The sequence below is a fragment of the Vipera ursinii genome, assembly GCF_947247035.1.
Source record: "Vipera ursinii genome assembly, chromosome: 1".
Lineage (NCBI taxonomy): Eukaryota > Metazoa > Chordata > Lepidosauria > Squamata > Viperidae > Vipera > Vipera ursinii.
Genome location: NC_139512.1, coordinates 164,109,593 through 164,128,816, shown reverse-complemented (window position 1 = coordinate 164,128,816; position 19,224 = coordinate 164,109,593). Strand labels below are relative to the sequence as shown.

Genomic DNA, 19,224 nt, shown 5'->3' with positions numbered 1-19,224 from the left:
GAGCCTTTGTTTTCAGAACACCCTGATTAACCCCTACTTTTCATGGTTCGTTGATTCGTTCACTGACAGATCAAGTTTAGACTAGTGCATATTAGCACATTTGTTACCAGCAGAGGAACAGTTGGCTATTCTCTACAAGAGCACTGGTTCAGTTTAGGGAAGAAAGCTATCATAAACCCTTAAATTAAATGTAGGTTCTGACGCTATCAAAGCTGTACGCTAGCTTCTGTGTGTTTGCAGTGGGAGCTGAAACCCTCTAACACTTAATATTTAAAACATGTAAAGTTGTTTATTAAAAGTTGGCAGAATAGTCCCACTGGGGAAGAGGAAAATATGCTAGATGATTTTGTGAGGTATGCCCCCCCCCAGTGTCACTTCTGAGATGGGCAGCTGTAGAAATCAAATAAATTAGGAAATGTTCCGAGTATTATTAATACTTCGATAAGATTTTTGCTCATTTAAAGTCCAGTGGTATCAACTTGAGTTATTACGATTCATCAGGCTAAGGATGAATTCATCAGGCTAAGCCTCGTTTCTGCAGAATGTTTGCCCTGGCTCTCCCTCCCTTGCCCTCTGTTTAGGTTATTAAATCCAATGACTGAAGGAGCTGACACAAGAAACGAGACGGGCAGCCCTCTTTCCTGTCTCCATACATTGATTGTGTTAGGAACTCAGCTCCCAAACCTAGAACTCTTCTATAGGGTTCCTGGCGTTCATTTAATCTGAATCCACTCAGTCCTTTCCTGCTCATTTTCTTAACCCAAATCTAGGTACTGCCTCAGATGCATTTTTTAAAAAGTTATTTACAACCCGCTTCGTTTGTTACGAAGAAAGAGACAAATCTTCCCACATTTAGAGATGCAGAGATGAGCCTGAGAGCCTCACACATTGTTTCACCCTCCATAAATGAGAGTGATTGTTTGTTGCAGAGGGCCTCTTCTATTTCTTTATTGGAAGCTCTTCAATGTATTGTAAACTGCTTTTTCTAGGTCTTTAACTGTATGACAACTTCAAGAGATAAAACAACCTGCCTGGTGCAGGTCATTCTTTATGTAAGGCAGATAAAGGAATAAAGTGGAACGCTCGGTGCTTTCCATAATAGTGGAAGAGCCTTAATCAAGTTTATCTGCCTGATTAATGCTTATCTGAAATGTGCAAACTCTATTTGCATTTTTTTTGTTTAATTGGAACAAATAACAGATTCTTCAGTTAAAAAGGTAAAGGTTCCCCCGCACATGCGTGCTAGTCGTTTCCGATTCTAGGGGCCGGTGCTCATCTCCGTTTCAAAGCCGAAGAGCCAGTGCTTGTCCGAGGACATCTCCGTGGTCATGTGGCCGGCATGACTAGACGCCAAAGGCGCACGGAATGCTGTTACCTTCCCACCGTAGTGGTCCCTATTTTTCTACTTGCATTTTTACGTGCTTTCGAACTGCTAGGTTGGCAGAAGCTGGGACGAGTAACAGGCGCTCACTCTGTTACGCGGCACTCGGGATTCGACCCGCCAAACTGCCGACCTTCTTCAGTTGGAGCTAGTCAAATGATGTAGACTTAAAATTCATCCTTGTTTCAAAAAAAAATATTCTGAAAAAAAATCCCAAAATAAAATAGAATTCCCAGTTCATCAAAAACAGGTATATTCCTGATTATCTTGAGGTTTTCTTCATTTCTGAGTTCTATTTTAGGGTCCTTTTATATGGAAGGAATGTTACTGAAGCTGTGAGATAATTGAAAATAAGTGATCTTTGCTTACTAAGCACAAATTACCCTGAGAACTATCAGTAAATTGAGAAATACTTTCTGCTTTTCCCACAAATGTATAGGCCTTAAGGATCTGGATTTTAGGGTCAGGGAAGAAACTGACCTAGCTGAATGCTTGAGAGAAGGAGGACCAATAAATTAAACAGTGATTTGGACTTTTTAATATAAGAAAATCTAAACATTCAAGAATAAAATCAATTCACACTTGACAATTATGAATACATGCAGAGGATTAGGAATGCAAACTTAATGTATTTGAGAAAAGAGGCACAGGTTTCTCATATAGAATCAATTATTTTTTGTGAAATAAGAGAAAATACACTTAACATTAAGGAATAGTCTCTTTATGAATCAGTATGGAATAATAATAATAATAATAATAATAATAATAATAATAATAATAATAATAATAATAATAGGGACGCAGTGGCTCAGTGGGTTAGGATGCTGAGCTTATCGATCAGATGGTCAGCAGTTTGGCGGGTCGAATCCCGAGTGCTGTGTAAGAGAGTGAGCGCCTGTTACTCGTCCCAGCTTCTGCCAACCTAGCAGTTCGAAAGCACGTAAAAATGCAAGTAGAAAAATAGGGACCACTACGGTGGGAAGGTAACAGCGTTCCGGGCGCCTTTGGCATCTAGTCAGGCTGGCCACATGACCACGGAGATGTCCTCGGACAAGCGCTGGCTCTTCGGCTTTGAAACGGAGATGAGCACCGGCCCCTAGAGTTGGAAACGACTAGCACGCATGTGTGGGGGAACCTTTACCTCTACCTTATGGAATTATAGCCCACAGCACCAGAACTCATGTTCTTGAACCTCATTGTCTGCTGGCTTTTCTTTAGAGAATAAACCTTGGTGTACCATTAGCCAAATTATCTTTAGAAAAATGAGAGAATAACTTGTTACACTATGTAGACAAAATAATCAAAGAAGCTTACATGTAGTTCTTGACGTACAACCATTCATTTAGTGACTGTTCAAAGTTATAATGGCACTGAAAATGTGACTTATGACAGGTTTTCACACTTAATGGCCGTTGCAGCATCCTCATGGTTATGTGATCAAAATTTGGTTGCCTGGCAACTGGCATGTATTTATGACAGTGGCAACGTCCTGGAGTCATGTAATTACCATTTCTATCCTTTCCAGCCAACTTCTGACAAGCAAAATCAGTGGGGGAAAACCAGGTTTGTTTAACAACTATGGCAAAAGTCATAAAATGGGGTGCAGCTCATTTAACAATTGCCTCGCTTAGCAATGGAAATTTTGGGCTTAATTGTGGTAAGTTGAGGACTATCTGTACTACTCTGATAAATATATTACTGATTGAGCTAGAATTTCTTAAATTCTTTAGGCTATGATAGAGTTCTCAACTTAGGATCTGTTCTCACAACATTCATCCAAATTGAAAAAGGATGCAATTGTGATACTTTTAAAAAATAAAAAATTCAAACTTTTTCCTGGGTTTGGGATGGCTAAATCGGAAAGTTAACTCTTGTACTGCAGAACAAATGCACATTTGCTTTTGTGAAATCCCACCAGAAATAAATATGAATAGAATTTGTGATGAATGAAATTAGTTTTGAGATAAAAATAATTAATAATTCATTTATTTTTTGAAAAAAAATAGAAAAATAACCTCAAAATTTTATTTCCAACACGAATGAAACTGCTTTGACTTTGCATAGCCTTTCACCTCGTGCCCTTTTTTAAAAAAAAATCTTTTAATCAAGGGCAGGTTTCTTTTGCACCTGCTCCTTCTGTGTGGTATGATACATAATCTGCAAATCCTGAAAATTGTAGTATCAAATCTCTGCACCAACTGTGAAGGAGTACTATTATCAAATCCTTGCTGAGGGGCACTTCCTCTTATTCTCCCAGGAGACAATTCTCTTCTCACTTTATCACTCTCCCTCTTTCAGGTTTGAACTGTGACCTAAAATCTTTATTATTATTATTATTATTATTATTATTATTATTATTATTATTATTATTATTATTATTATTATTATTATTATTATTATTGCTGCTGCATAATGCTCTTGATGGTGACTGACTCACTTAGAGTAGTCATTGTTAGCTGTAAACACACAAGTGGGTCAGTGCTCTAGTTGTATCAGGATTATACTGGAGTTGGATATAAGTAATGAGCACGCTAGCTCCCTCCCCTCACCCCTGCCATGGTTAGGAAGAACTCTGAAAGCTGCAGGGTTCAAAAAAAAAGCATAAATATCTGCCTGTTACCATTGAAACCGTACTTTCTGTCGTGGAAGGTGCCGTGACATTTATTTGCTTTTTAGGGTTTCCAGATCGGCCAAAGTCATTAAAAGTATTCATAAATCCAACTAGCCATAAAAAAGAAGCTGCTCGGATTTATTATGAGCAAGTTGCTCCCCTCTTCAAACTGGCTGACATCCTGACTGACGTTACTGGTAAGACGCTTTAGAGACTTCGGTTTAATCCATCAGTACATTGCATGAGTCACTAATACCGGGGATATTTGTGTTTCGGTGGATAAGGCTGTGACAAAGTACTGAGTTTTCCAGGGCTTGTTTTAGGAGAGGAGGTGATATCAGCGTAGCATAACAGCAGTCTGGCAACCCAGAGACCCGTTTGCACAATCCCTATTGAACAGAGCACAATTGTTTATCAGAGATGGGACCGGTGTTCTGTGCAAGTCCCCTTTGCCTGTTTTTAAATATTTTAATTTGGGAAATACAATGTTGGCTTTCCCTGATTATTTAAAAGTGTTAAATATTTATTGAATATTAGATGACTCACACTCCTTTGGGTCACCAGAGATATCTCCTTACCTAAATAGAGAAACAGAGTGACCACGGGTGGGCAAAGCAGCAGAGGGAGCGAGAGCACCACTGAAGCAGCCTCAACTTCCCCAAATTTTATTCCCTTGGGAGTCCTGGGTCCTGGGTTTTGGACATATTCTGTAAGTTAGCCCCTTTGAGGTACCTTGGTTCAAAATCGGTATGCCTCACGTTGCAGCTGGTTTTAATCTATTGTGGCAAATTATTAGCAGTTTTAAAGTAGAAGTGAATCAAACTTTTTAGACTGAGATGTTCACATTAAACATACGCCATACATTAAAAGCCTGCAATATGTAATAATAATTCAAGGAGTACTGCTGGGTTTTTTGGCTAGCACCCCTCCTGCAGGAGAGAATTCAACAAATTGCAAGGATGTCGGGTTTATTGAAGGTAGTTATTTTTGCAACAGTATAATTTGATCATCTTAAAGTGACAATCACACAGGAATATATTCTTCCAAATAATAAACAATGAGCTATTTAAACATATCAATTTAAAATAATAGTTTTTCACATATTTGAGTTCATGGTACACTAAAAATAAGTTAACTAGACTATAATTATTTTTTTGTAGTTTTAGGGTTAGGTTAACTAGATTATAATAAATGTTTGTTGTTTAGAGCCTTGTAAAGCATGCTGCCATAGAAATAACTCAATTCTGAAGCTTTGTAGTCCAGGCAGTTTAGTTTTGGCAGACTTGATTATTTTTACTTCCTGGAGTTTCCCCTAGGATGAGTCATAATTAAAATTAACAATATTTCCTGCTTCATATGCAGGAAATGGGCTTGTTTTAAAGTTCAGCAAAGCATCATGTTCCAGCACACTCTACCTCATTGCAGTCAACTCTTTGCTTTGTATTGCTTTCTGTTTGTTCTCTTTGATTCAGCAGGAGAAAAGGATGTATGACTTTCTTATATTAATTATTCAGTAGTCAATAGATTGGAATGTATCATTCAGTCTGTTGTATCCATTAAGTTCTGTCCTCTAGGCAACTAAGCCAGTTTGATGTGATAGTTAAGGCACTAGGCTAAAATGGATTGGTGACCTTGGGCCAATCCCTCTCTCTCGGCTCCAGGAAACAAGCTATGGGAAAAATCTTGTCAAGAACACTACGGGGACTAGTCAAGGCAATTGCCAGGAATCAACACTTATAGGTGCACACATACAGGTAATGGGAAGCTTACGGCTGAGTTATAAATATATCTTCCCAGTGTTTATGTATCCCAGTGATACATAAAATCACTGTTGTTATTTGAACGTTCTATCGACTCATCTGCTCAGCTTTGAAGTATGTACAGAGAATGATCGTGTTAAAGTGCTGCTTCTGGGCTTTGCACAGTATTACTCTGGCCTTTAAGGTTTGGATATCGTATGACACATGCAGTGCTAATTTTAAATGATATTATTTGATACAGTAATTTGTTTACTCACCCTTAAAACATTTTACTTACTGTAATGAATTAGGTGAGCTGTAAAAATAAATCATATTAATTTATTACATTGATTAAACTATAACAACTAAAAATATTAAAGCATATTGATGTTGGAATTTTACAATGATGCTTCATTTATCCAGTGAATTTAAACATCTACAAAAGCACTGGAAATGATGGAACACACTACACCAAAGACAGCTAAGCATGAAATATTAATGCAATCTTGGATATAGTAATGTACATTGTTACACAAAAAATCCATCTGGAATTGCCTTATCAGTCACCAGAAATCTTTGATGAGTGGCTACAGCTGGGCTGGCCTAGAAAATTGTACATGTGGTTATAACATCTGCATTATGCCACTTAATTCTTTATTTCCTGGTGTTTATTGTACTGCATATAATAGCAACCAACATCAGCAATATACATTTAAATATTCATTTCCTCTGGGGCCACAAATTCTGATGTCTATGTGATCCATCAGCTTCTTATGTTATATTATTTTGTTACTAGGTTCCCAGCTTTCTTCTTTCTTCTTTGCTTTTTCCATTTCCATTTATTTGTTCAAATTGAGGCCAAGATTTAATTTTATATAATAATAATTAAGATAAAGGGATTATATGTAGTAGAACTATTTCTGTTAGAAATAAAATCTGTTTTCTCTTGTTATAAAAGAACAAAGTCCACAAACAAGAGGCAGATGCAAAAGGTTGTATTTATCATGGAAGCTTATAGTGTCTCAGGATTCTTTTAATCTAGAAATATGTTTTCTAATATATTACAAGAGTTAAGTTGAGCTCATTACTCTATCATACAAAATCTCAGAAAGTTTGTCAATTCAAATTTTCAACATTTCACCAGCAAAATTCTAATAAAAGAAACCATTTTGTAGTTGGAAGAAATCATATCGTACCTGATTAGTTAAATCGTTAAGTTTTAGAAACTCTTGCAATGTGCTGTGAATCAACTTATCAATAATGGTGTGCAAAATGTTTTGAATGACCCATTTTGCATTTGAAACCATTGTTTCAAATTCAAAACAGCTGCTTTCATTTGAAATAGGTGGTTTTGATTGTTTGGGCAATATTTTAAACTCTGAATATTTAAAATACTCCAAAATGATTAAAATATCCCATCCTTACAAATGCCTTATATAAGAAAGAAACCACCAGGCAGATATTGCTGAGGATATGTTGTAACCGATAATGCTCAAAAGGCTATTCTTTTGCAGAACACTTTCCCTTCCTGGGCACGTAGCACTGCCTCCAGCAGAGCATCTGATGACGGTTTGTTCAAGTCTGTGGGCATGGAGAAGCAAGCAGTATTTCAAAGTTAGGAAAACTTGATTGGAGCTTGGAGACTTTTTTTTCCTAACGGGTGGTGGAAGAGGGAATTCAGTGAGTGCCCAACAAGTCTCTGGAAAGTGATTCTAAGAATTGAGGGTGAAAATACATGTCCCGGGATAACGTTGCGGGATCCAATCTGGGTCGGTCACCGGGACCAAAGGTTTCGTCTTCCCAACTTTCAGACTCACGCTAGAGGCCATCCTCAGGGAACTTCTCTGTGTGCTCTGGGCTGTTCTGTGTGTGGTGTATTTATACGGTGGCTGTTGTGTGTAGCTTTTTAGATGTAGATTGGGGTGTTTAGTAGCCAGCCATCAACACACCAATCTAAAAAGCTACACAGCCACCATATAAGTATCACACGTAGAATATTTATTTATTTATTTATTAATGGGATTTATATCCCGCCCTATCTCCCGAGGGACTCAGGGCGGCTAACAACAACAAAACTTAAAGGTCTCTGTACAGTAAATTAAAAATTTGAAATAAATTAAAATAAATTAAAGAATAGGGTTAGAATTGTAAACATAATTAAAATCCCTGTCAGTCTAGGTCAGCCAGGTGGAAAAGGAGTGTTTTGAGGCCGCGGCGAAAGGACTGGAGATCCTGAATATCCCAGAGCACACAGAGAAGTTCCCAGGGGATGAGTCTGAAAGCTCGGAAGACGAAAGCTCTGGTCCCAGTGACCGATCCAGATTGGACCCTCTAAGAATTGTCTACCTTTAAGAAGTTCAATACACCTGAAATGGGCATTAATTGTTTTAGTCTTACAATGAATTATAATGGGGCCTTTCTTTTTACATACCGTAGTTACTGAATATGAAGGTCACGCTCTTACACTGCTCAAGGAATGGGACTTAAATTCTTTCCATGGGTAAGAATTTTTATTTATTTTTTCCTCTTATTGTAAGAGTGCTGTTAGTTTGGGGAAAAGGCAACTGAGCACCAGCCTTTTTTTTTTTGCAATTTGTGAAATGTGTGCTTATCCTGTCCAAATTACACAGACTCTGTGTAGCTCACATAAAATTATACTACCATAGAACAATTTAGTATAGTGCAGGGGTGTCAAACTCAATTTCATTGCGGGCCACATCAGCATTATGGTTGCCCTCAAAGGGCCAGATGGGTGTGGCTAGGTTGCCATGACTAGGTAGGCGTGGCTGGGTAGGTGCAGCCAGCCCAGCCCCGCTTCCCTGGGGTGTGGGGGGGAGTGCTTGGCCACGCTTACCTCCTCAAGGCTGCTGCTGTTGTGCTCACTCTTTTTAGCCAGGTTGCTCTTGGAGGGCAGTGGAGGGGTGAGGCTTACAGTGCCGCTTTGAGGTAGCTGCTTCACCCGATGGCGGGGTGACAGTGGCTTCCCTTCTGAGCTCACAAGTTTCCCAAGCTGGAAGAGAGTGGAGGACTACTGCTGCTGCCGGTGCTGCTGCTGCGCGGGTGAGGCAGGGGGCGGGGCGGGGTGGCCTGGCTGCGGGATCCCAAGGTGCACGAGCGCAGTGCAGGTGGGACAGGGCTGAGCATGGCTTATTGGATGCCCAGAGCTCACATCCAGCTGGCCATTGCTGCCGGCCATTGAGCAGCTGAGGGGCCAATGAGCTGCAGCTGCTGCTGGGCACTGCCAGCCCTTGCGCACTTGCTGCCTCCTATGCGTGTGCCCAGGGGGAGCGCCCAGCCAGGCTGGGGTGGGCCGGGGCTGAGGCAGCAGGGGCCAGCCCCTTGCAAGGTCCAGGGCGGCCCTGTGGGCCAGATCTAAACACATCACGGGCCAGATCTGGCCTGCAGGCCTTGAGTTTGACATGCCTGGCTTAGTGTAATAAAACTGTAATTTAAAAGAACCTACAAGACAGACATCTCTTATCCTAAAGGCTTGAAGGAAAAGCCAACCTTAATAGCTTTCCTGATACTTGAAAATATGGGGACCAGATAGGGTGTTCCATAGATTCAGGAGAGGGAAGGGCTCCCATGGATTTGGCTTCCTTTGGCCTATCATCCTTCTGACATTCCTAGGGCTGGAGCCTCAGAGCATGCCTTCTGGGGCTAATAACAAAGACAGAAAATATTAATTCAAAATAGACTTTTCATAGACAAGGTGGATTCAACCTCTATAGGGCTTCATCAAAAACAGTCAGCCATCCGAACTTTGGAACTGGGCTGCAAGTACCTTTTAGGAGGTCTGTTGGAATGGTTGCTAAGCAACTGATCGTAAGTCAAGGACTACCTATATTGGTAGTCTTCAGAAGCTGCCCCAAGTAATGCAGTCTTGAAATAATGAGGGTCTTGTTGTTAGGGCCTTACCCTCCTCTAACAAAGACTGCAATTGATGTACCAGTTGAAGCTGGTAATGGACTCTATCCAGTAATCGGGTAAGAGCTATGAATTTGGGAGACCCTTAAGCTATTTCTCTGCACCGTGAGGGAAAAAGCAGGACCAGCATCAGAGCTACTAGGTAGTTGGGTCATCTTAGTCATCCTTCTCCAATATAGTGACGCCCACCTTAAACAGAGCCACTAGATGACATTCTGCCAGCATGGTAAACTTGGAGAAGCACTGGTGCTTTGCTGCCTTAACCACTATGGTGCAGGCCTTAACTTGGCTTTTAAGGGCTAAAGTTCTTCCAAAGTAGTTTACAGTCATAAAATGTAATGCTAAAAACTCATGCAATAATAAAAATGGGCTCACATGAATGTCCCCAGATAGTCACTATTATAAGTCAGAATTGGTTAGAAACCAATTTTTGATACAGAAGTTCTAGTACGCAAAAAGAATTACATCAAATATTCTCATCAGAAGAATGACAAACTCCATCAAACAAACGTATTAGAACAGTTGTTCCCCAACCTTACGGTCTTGACGGTCTGGCTGGGGAGGGGAAGGGAACTGGGCTATGTGAGTGGTGGGTTGGTGCACATGCACGCAGCCCTTGTGTGAATGGTGGGCTGGCATGAGTGGTGGGCCGGCATGCATGCATGTGAATGCCCATTGGCCCACCGCTCATGCAAGTTGTGCACATGTGCGCTCCAGCCAGCCACTCATTTCGCCCAATTCCAAATAGGCCATGGCCCAATAGTGGATCGCAGCCTGGGGGTTGGGAACCCCTGTATTAGAGCTTATGTTCACAAAAAATGCAAAAGTGTCTGCAGAAATAAAAGGCTAACAGAATCTGACTCCTTCTCATTTACACTATCCTCTTAGATCTGCAAATGTTTTCAGTAGTATGCCATACAGTTTGCATGCCTTTTTGGCAAATTATTAAAAGGGAAAACATTCCAGAAATAAAAGGGCTCAGAAAAGTATCTTACTAAATAAATCTTGACTCTTATTTGATATGTTGTCTAAGGCAGGGATGTCAAACTGGCAGCCCGTGGGCCGGATGCGTCTTGTGCAGGCCACACCCTGGCTCCGCAAAGGTAAAAAATGTGATACATCACGATATGTCACATGACACAATCGAGTTTGACACACGTGGTCTAAGGCATTTCGTCTGATAGAATTCATGCCTTTTTACAAATACTTAATGAGTTTTTGAAAAATTAATTACTGTTACAAATGGGATGGCTTTTTAATTATAATGAGAATGGTATTTTATATAATTCATTATTAGGATGCAATGCAGACTGTTGGTAGAGAAAACTGGGAAAAAAGGATTGCAAAGGAGGAAGTTGGGTGATTTTTTTTCTTTAAAAAAATGTATATCTGGTGACCATTCTTATCAGATTTCACTAATTAAAAAAAAGTCAAGGTGGAAGTTATTTAGTTTGTAGAGATAAAAATTAAACTTGGTTAATAAGCTATCTGGAAAAGATAATAAATGTGTAGTAATATCTAATGCTTGACTCTAAATTGTCTTACATGTGCCATTTTACAATTCATTATTTTGTAGGGTGGTTTGTGTTGGTGGAGACGGCACTGTCAGTGAGATTGCTCATGGCCTTTTGGTTAGAGCCCAGATGGATGCTGGAAAGAACTGTGACAATGCACTTGTACCAGTCAAATCACAACTTCCACTTGGGATAATACCAGCAGGTAAGAGTGCATAGTTATTAATATGAAAAAGGTTGCATGAATAAGAATCTCTACTAGATTTGAAAACAGGTACAGTATTATGATTTTTGAAAAATGCATATTGTTCTGCTGTTATTTTCTTATCCTTTGCTTCAGATGAACCCATGATACATGGCTTGGCTTGTTAATTCAGTCGTCTTTAGCTATGGGAATTATTTTCTTTGTCATTCTTGCACATTTAAGTATGGTTCTTATAAAATCAGTCCTTGCCCTTAACGTAAGAACCATTTATAGAAGTAGAGTGCAGTAAACGTACCGGTCTCTGTTTCATTTTATGAACAATTCTGGAAAAAAAAGCACACCTGAACCACCTTGGTTAATCGTGGAGAGATCCATGTGCAACTGTGAGAAGGTCTCTCTACAGCAGACATGTCAAACTCGCGATGTCACATGACGTCACACGACGTATCGGAGCTTTTTCCCCATTGCCGGCAATGGGGTGGGCGCGGTTTTGTCGCAACGCGTCTGGCCTGCGGGCTGGCAGTTTGACACCCCTGCTCTACAGTTTAATCTATTAATAGGCGTCAGATAATTCATATTGCTCATCACCTATAATAGTGATTTAGAAGCAACCTTCTATGTGCTACTTCATCAGTTCAAAAGTAAAATTTTAACCCAAAGAGAAGATTGCCATTCTTTCTCCCTTTTCCTTATATGATACCCAAGGAGAAAAGAAGTCAGTGCTCCTGAGGGATGATACATGCCTTTCTGTTTTGTGCATTTCCAATTGACAAATAAAGGTATTTTCGGAGTAGGAGTAAAGGGGTCGGTAGGTGAGAAACATGATATTATGTAAATTATAAGAAAGAAAGTAACTGATTAAACACCCTGTTTGTAGCTGGTAGAAAATTGGTCTAAACAGAATGAGATGGCACTTTTCCAGCATTTTACTCTCTGTCTTTTAATGTTTTTTAGTTACTGGTATTTTAAGTAGAGGTGTATCAGGAGTGAGTGAGAAATTTTGTGTCGTTATAGATATGTGACACAAATAAAAGCTCACTTTTGTCAGGCAAGAAGGAAGTAAAATTTTAAAAAATTGTTGAGCATAATACATCTATTAATTTTTAAGTAAAGGTAAAGGTTCCCCCGCACATGCGTGCTAGTCGTTTCCAACTCTAGGGGCCGGTGCTCATCTCCGTTTCAAAGCCGAAGAGCCAGCGCTTGTCCGAGGACGTCTCCGTGGTCATGTGGCCGGCATGACTAGATGCCAAAGGCGCACGGAACGCTGTTACCTTCCCACCGTAGTGGTCCCTATTTTTCTACTTGCATTTTTTACGTGCTTTTGAACTGCTAGGTTGGCAGAAGCTGGGACAAGTAACAGGCGCTCACTCTGTTCTGCGGCACTCGCGATTCAAGGTAGACTATAGTAGCCTATAAGCCAAAGACTATAAAGTAGTTTTTTCCCTATTGAAAATTGTTGGTATTAGAATCTTTGTTTCATATATTTTTGGAAAACATAAATGACTAAATATAAATTTAACTGTAAAAATAGAATTTTGAGGGAGGTGTTTATATGACCCATTTCCTAAATTTTAATAGGGAGTGTATGCTAAATTGTTGTTTCCCATATGTATATCCTGACATACATCCTACTTACTTGGGCAAACCTGTCTGTATGAGTTGAGATCTACAGTATATCAAATAAATTTATTCTACAGACAAAATAAAAGAGATCAGATGAAGGATGGCTACAATTGTCTTCCTGCCCTTTTAGAATAGTGTTTGTCTGTACTTAGTTCCTTAGCTTTTATTCACATAAAATATGAATGTGAATGACAGCTAAGGAATTCAATAGATTGAATAAGGAGTGAAGGAAATTAGGAAGACAAGGGAAAAAATGTAATTGGCATAAAACAAAAGAAATTTATATATTGACTATAACCTTTCAGCTTTAAACCACTCGTTTGCAACGTATTTCTGCTTCCAATTAATTTGTGGAGAGTAAAATATTGTTGTGAGATTTAGCTTCCATTATGGCTTGGGTAAAGAAAGCATCATAGCGTTGGTGCAGTTTTCATGAGACTCTTAGATATGCATGACTAGGAAGTCATTACATCACATTTATCTATTTGGATGTGGGACACATTAACAGACTTATGAATATTCATGATGTCTGGTTAATTAAGTTAATTGTTCTGCAGGATTGCGTATACTTCCAAGGACATTTCCCTTCACAATTTTTTTGTCTGGTACCTTATCAGTCACGCTTTACCTAAACTATAGATACTTTTGTCTTTACTCTTGCTGTTTGGTATTCTTGGGAGTGAAAATTGGTTAGTAAGTTAATATTAGCATTAAACAGAAAAGATTGTACATTGTCTCACTCTTTAGAATATATGTTTGGAACACGGTGTGAGAAAAATGCCACAGATTAAACATTTCTGTGATAGCTATTAATAAGTTGTTCTTAATATTGCTACCCAGAGCTATCACTAGGGAAATAAAATTTTAATTCTCCCAAGGAGTAAGTAGCCTTTATTTTCATTTATGTGTCAAATATTGTAAGTATAAAAACTTGCAACTGTAAAGATTTGATCAATATTTATTATATGCTAATATCTTTTCAGTGCCAAATAAAAGTTAATCAACAAAATAGCAATTATAATGATAAATAAAACTGATGTACTTCTAAAACTCTTGTTTCTGTAACGCTTAACTGGGTGAAATAGTGTATCATAAGGGAAGAACTGAGTGAAATATTGTATCATAAGGGAAAAATGTTTGTTTCATATATTTTTGCAAAATGACTAAAACTGAGTTGAACCGTAAAATTAGAATTTTGAGGGAGATTTTTTTTATATGACCTACCTTCTAAATTTTAATAGGGAGAGTTCAAATGGGCTAACTTACAGAATGCATCCATGATTCCCAAGGGAATGAAATTTGGAGAAATTGTGGCTGCTTTAGTGCTGCTGGGCTGTTGCTGCAATCTTGTGATGCTCATTTTGAATTTTTCAACCATCCCTCGCTTTCTCCCCCTACCACCAGCAGCCACCTACCTGCCTGTTTGGAAAGAAAGGAGAGGAATAGGAAAACAGGGAGGGAGGGAGGGAGGGATCCCAAGCATCCTTCTCAGTCCATTCCACCTCTCTGCATGCTCCCCCCAACTATGCCCTCCCATGCACCCCCCTTAACCTGGATGGCCCCTCTCACACACCCCTGCAACCTTCCCCCCTTTCTTGACCTGTGTTGGCCCTGTGCACCCTATCCTATGGCACCTCTTGCACACCCTCAGCACACTGTTCCTCAGTGCCCATTGCTTTTTTGCCCACCTGTGATCATTTTGGGCAATGATCTGTTAGGTTAGGCAATATCTCTGAAAAGTTAACTCAATAGGGCAAGGGATATCTAGTAACATATAATTCTCAATCTTTGCTTAGAGAAGAAAAGTATATGAAATTATTAGTTAGGGTTTGAATCAGAAGTACAAATATTTTTTTCACGCATCACAGTAAAGTGTTATTTACTTAATTGATGAACAATAGCTGGCTCACTTAGAGCAATAGGTCAAACCAATAAATAGGCCCAAACTGCTTAAATTATGATTTCTGGGGTCTTAACAACATAGTTTACTAAATTCAATACTCAAATTGGAACTCCTTCAGTACAATTATCCTGACTTTATTAAGTACTCATATTTGCAAAATCATTGCTCTGTTTAGTGTCATATAACTTTTTTGGTTCTTTATACTTAGTTCATTCTTGTTCTCTACCCAAAACAATCAGAACTTGGCTTGTTTTAAAGATCCCAAGGCTAGAATCTTGGAACAGAAAAACAAATCCTACCAAGTAGTTATTTAAAAATCAGCATTTCATTGGTTTTGTTAGTGCAAAAATGGAATAACAGTTTTTAATAGTGGCATCTGCAAAATATAAATATAAATGAAGAATGAGTTCAATGTTACGCTTTAAATAGTTGGATCCTCACTTGAATTAAATGGTCAAGATTGAGAAAAGATATGGTTAATAAACAATCAGATTGTTGAGTTCACAACTGCCATTGATAAAAAGGCATGTTTAGATACAGAAGCAAGCCATAGTTTATTAAATATTTCTTTAATCTTTCTTTACTCTAATTCGGGGAATCTTTCTACCTTTGTAAATTTTGCTTAACAATTCATGCTGATTTAGAGAATTTATCAATTCTCCTACAAAGAAGTTTCACTTTGCTTTATTTATTTATTTTTGTTATTCTCTCTTTAATATTTACAGGTTCAACCAATATTTTGGCACATACTCTGAATGGGATCCAACACACACAAACAGCAACCTTGCATATAATATTGGGTAAGTATGGCATATAATATTGGGTAAGTATTGCATATAATATTGGGTATCTGAGATTTTAGAAAGGAATAGAATAATAAATATCCAGTGGCCTTGCTTTTTATACATGGAATAAAAAGGAATATACCCAAGATTTGTCAAAATTATGATTAAGATCTTCTATGGGATGGAACGTGCTTTCTGGAATGCTCTGTCCCCTGCTTTTGTTTATTTTTATTTATATAGCTGCTTTTAATTGCAATGTGACAGTTGTATTGGGTGCTGTTTTCATTGACAGTGCATGTGTCCCATTTAAGTGCCATATGTGCTGTGGTAGTGCCTTGGGGGATCATGCGGTACACTCCTCTTGATTTATACAAACACAGAAAATCACTGTGTGTCTTGTACAAATTATGTTCTAGGTTTTTGATCCTCCAGCCCCTGGAGTAGAAGTAGGAAATGAGTTCCCTTATAAAATGTACACACACATATGTATACGTGCGTTTACATTAATGCTACAATTTTAGGGCATCTAAAGTCAGTGGATATGTGCACCTTCAGTAGCCCTATCAAGCTACTTCGCTTTGGATTCTCTTCTATGTTTGGCTTTGGATCAAGGACTCTAGCTTTGGCTGAAAAGCATCGCTGGATTCCACCCAATCAGCGTAAAGACTTTGCTGTAATCAAGACCCTAGCAAGCCTCAAGTAAGATGAATTTGAAACCATTGTTGCCTTAATCTAGGAATAAGCAATTATGTGGTACAAGTTAGATGACATGGATTCTAGTTTTAGCGAATTAGAAAAATGTATAATAACAGTTTTACGTGGTGGTGAAGAGAAAACAGCAGCCTTCTTGTGAGAAAACCATAGCACGAGTGCCGGCAGATTCAGTGTCTACTAAGCGTAAGGCTGAAGAAAGCGGGGAGGGGGGGGAGGAGTGTTGGAGAAGAAGAAGGTTGAGGGAGTTGGCAGATGCCAGAGGATGACAAAGAGAAGCCTACAGAGAAAGCACCTGCTGGGTGATCAGGCCTCCATAAACAAACTCCCCCACCCTTCTGTGCTTCCTGGCTGGGACTCAGTCCATCGCCAGGCAGAGGGAAGAGGGATGATTCCTCATGCTGGAAAGGCTGACTTGGAGGGAAAGAAGGGACCAGAGGCCGTTCAATTAATGGCACTGCTGGTGTGAGAGCAGGTGAACAATCCTCAAACTGCTGCTGTCAGATCCACTTAGTTTCTTGGTTAGTAATTTTATTTTGACTGTTAACTGTGAGTTATTGGTTTGGACTGCCGGATCACTTTTATGTTTTCAACCCCTTGAACGCTCAAGGGACTGGAAAGAATAAACACCAGTACGTTCTCTATGGGTCTTGGAGAGTGTCTGTTGTTCGCCGGTCAGCTATTCACCTCTGTGTTTACGAGGATCTCTGCCCCATAGGTTAATGGCTAACGTCAAGGAATCATTCTGTAGCCATCTGCCCGTCCATGGCCATCAGACTCTTTCCCTTTCAGTAAGTGGTGTTATGCAGAGTGAGAAGTAGTGAGCTAAAAAAAAAAGGCAGGAGTTAAGATGAGAAAAAGCAATTCTAACTAAATGTAGTTTACAGTACCGTCCATATCTTTCTGTCTCTGCAGCCCACCCTCCCTTCCCCGACATTCAGACCATGGTTGCCTTTTCCAGTCCTCTCCTTTCCCCCCTTTGTAAAGGACATTGCCAACTCCTATTTAACGACTTTTTTCTTTTGCCATATACAGTTTTTAAATGCCCATTTGCACCACCACATTCAGCTGATTTTTTAAAAAAATGTTTTGTCCTGACAGGACTATTTTCTTTCACTTCTGTACAACAAAGTGGGCAGAACACATTTTTATATAAAGTCGGTTTATCCACGTTTAACAAGTATTTATTCGCTACAAGAGAAAATTGGTTTTAGTTCATTCCTTTTTAGATACATCGCTCCTGATTGCATCACATAATCCTCTAATGTTTCCTGAAAATCATTCATGTTCCCAGCTAACAATTCGGTATCATTTTTATACCTTTATATACCTGATCAACACATCTCTAACATTAACGCACAGGCGTTTGTTGTACATTTATCCATAAATACATTAAATAATAGATTATTTTGCATCCTTGTCTTGCTCTTTGCTCATTGGAGCCTTGGTGGAGCAGTGGGCTAATGCCTCCTTAAGTAACACCAGCTGCCTGCAATTAGTGCAGGTTTGAGTCCCACCAGGCTCAAGGTTGACTCAGCCTTCCATCCTTCCGAGGTAGGTAAAATGAGGACCCAGATTGTTGGGGGCAATTAAGCTGACTTTGTAATAATGCCGCTTGGGGGTGTGTGTGAAAGCCCTAATAAGCAGGCATATACATAGAATGAAGGCTACTGCTAAGCTTGTAAGCCGCCCTGAGTCTTCGGAGAAGGGCGGGATATAAATGGAATTAAAATAAATAAATAAATAAATTGCTGAGTCATTCACTAAGCATTCCATTCGTTCTCACAGATTTAATTATTTCTATTGTATACTGTTCTTCCAAAATATTGTATATTTCAAGAACATTCAGTTTACCGTGCACTTTCTGTAAATTAGCAAACCTGCAAACTTCCTTTTTTTATCATTCATACAGTATGATTTTCAATGATTTTGCTAAAGCATAAAACTCTGGCGTGATCTATAACATAAAGGCACTCTGCACTTCCCAAATTTTGCTCACAGTCACTTTTCCAATACTTTTCCAATCAGAATTCTGCCCCCCATACTTTTTTTTGCAAACTCTTTCTCTCTTTCTTGTTGTATGAAAAACATTCATGCCTTATAATTTTTTAGTGTACTGACAGTATTATTTCCTTTGTGTCAATTTTTTGAGTGCTAATGTAGCATTTATTTCAACCCCCCTCTCCTTCCTGTAAAAATCTGTAAAATATTCCTTTGCCACTGCTTTACTTTATTTTCATTCTATTTAATAATTTTTAATAATTTTTTTACATTTACTCTGCCTGGGGCTCCTTGTTTAGCCCCATGTTTCCATTCCAAATAATTAAAATTGTTCTGCATTTTTCCTGTCTCTTAATTTTTTAACTGTTCCTTGCTCTCTTTGATTCCATTCTTTTCCATTGTCTTCTCGAAGTTATTCTCTTATTTCAGGCATGTCAAACAATGTCACGTGACGTTGCACGACGTATTGTGACTTTTCCCCCATTGCTGGCAATGGGCTGGGCGTGGTTTTAGTATGATGCATCCGGCCCGCGGGCCAGCAGTTTGACATGCCTGTCTTATTTGCTTAATTTTTTACCCATAGCCTCTTTCATCTCTTTATTCTATCAAGCCTTCTTTTTCACATTTCTGTTCAGTAGGACATAATTCAGTCTACTCCATGCAACCTCAAGATCTTCTTGCCTTACATTCATTTTCCATTCACTGTTAAGGATTTAGTCTGTCTTCTAATACTATATTCATACAGGGTTCATACTTTCTGTTCCTGCAGTTATTCTAGTATAAATTCTAATATACAGTACTGTTCAATATTCAAACCTTGACAT

At 39.0% G+C, this 19,224-nt stretch overlaps 1 protein-coding gene across 1 annotated transcript in view; it reads left to right on the top strand.

Annotated features, from left to right (window-relative positions):
• CERKL (CERK like autophagy regulator) overlaps positions 1–19,224 on the top strand; it is a 42,449-nt gene that overhangs the window by 16,671 nt on the left and 6,554 nt on the right. The window contains exons 3-7 of the mRNA XM_083353213.1: positions 4,058–4,189; positions 8,168–8,231; positions 11,235–11,377; positions 15,629–15,703; positions 16,210–16,387. Coding sequence (XP_083209339.1) covers positions 4,058–4,189; positions 8,168–8,231; positions 11,235–11,377; positions 15,629–15,703; positions 16,210–16,387 — 592 coding nt within the window. The remainder of the gene's footprint in view (positions 1–4,057; positions 4,190–8,167; positions 8,232–11,234; positions 11,378–15,628; positions 15,704–16,209; positions 16,388–19,224) is intronic.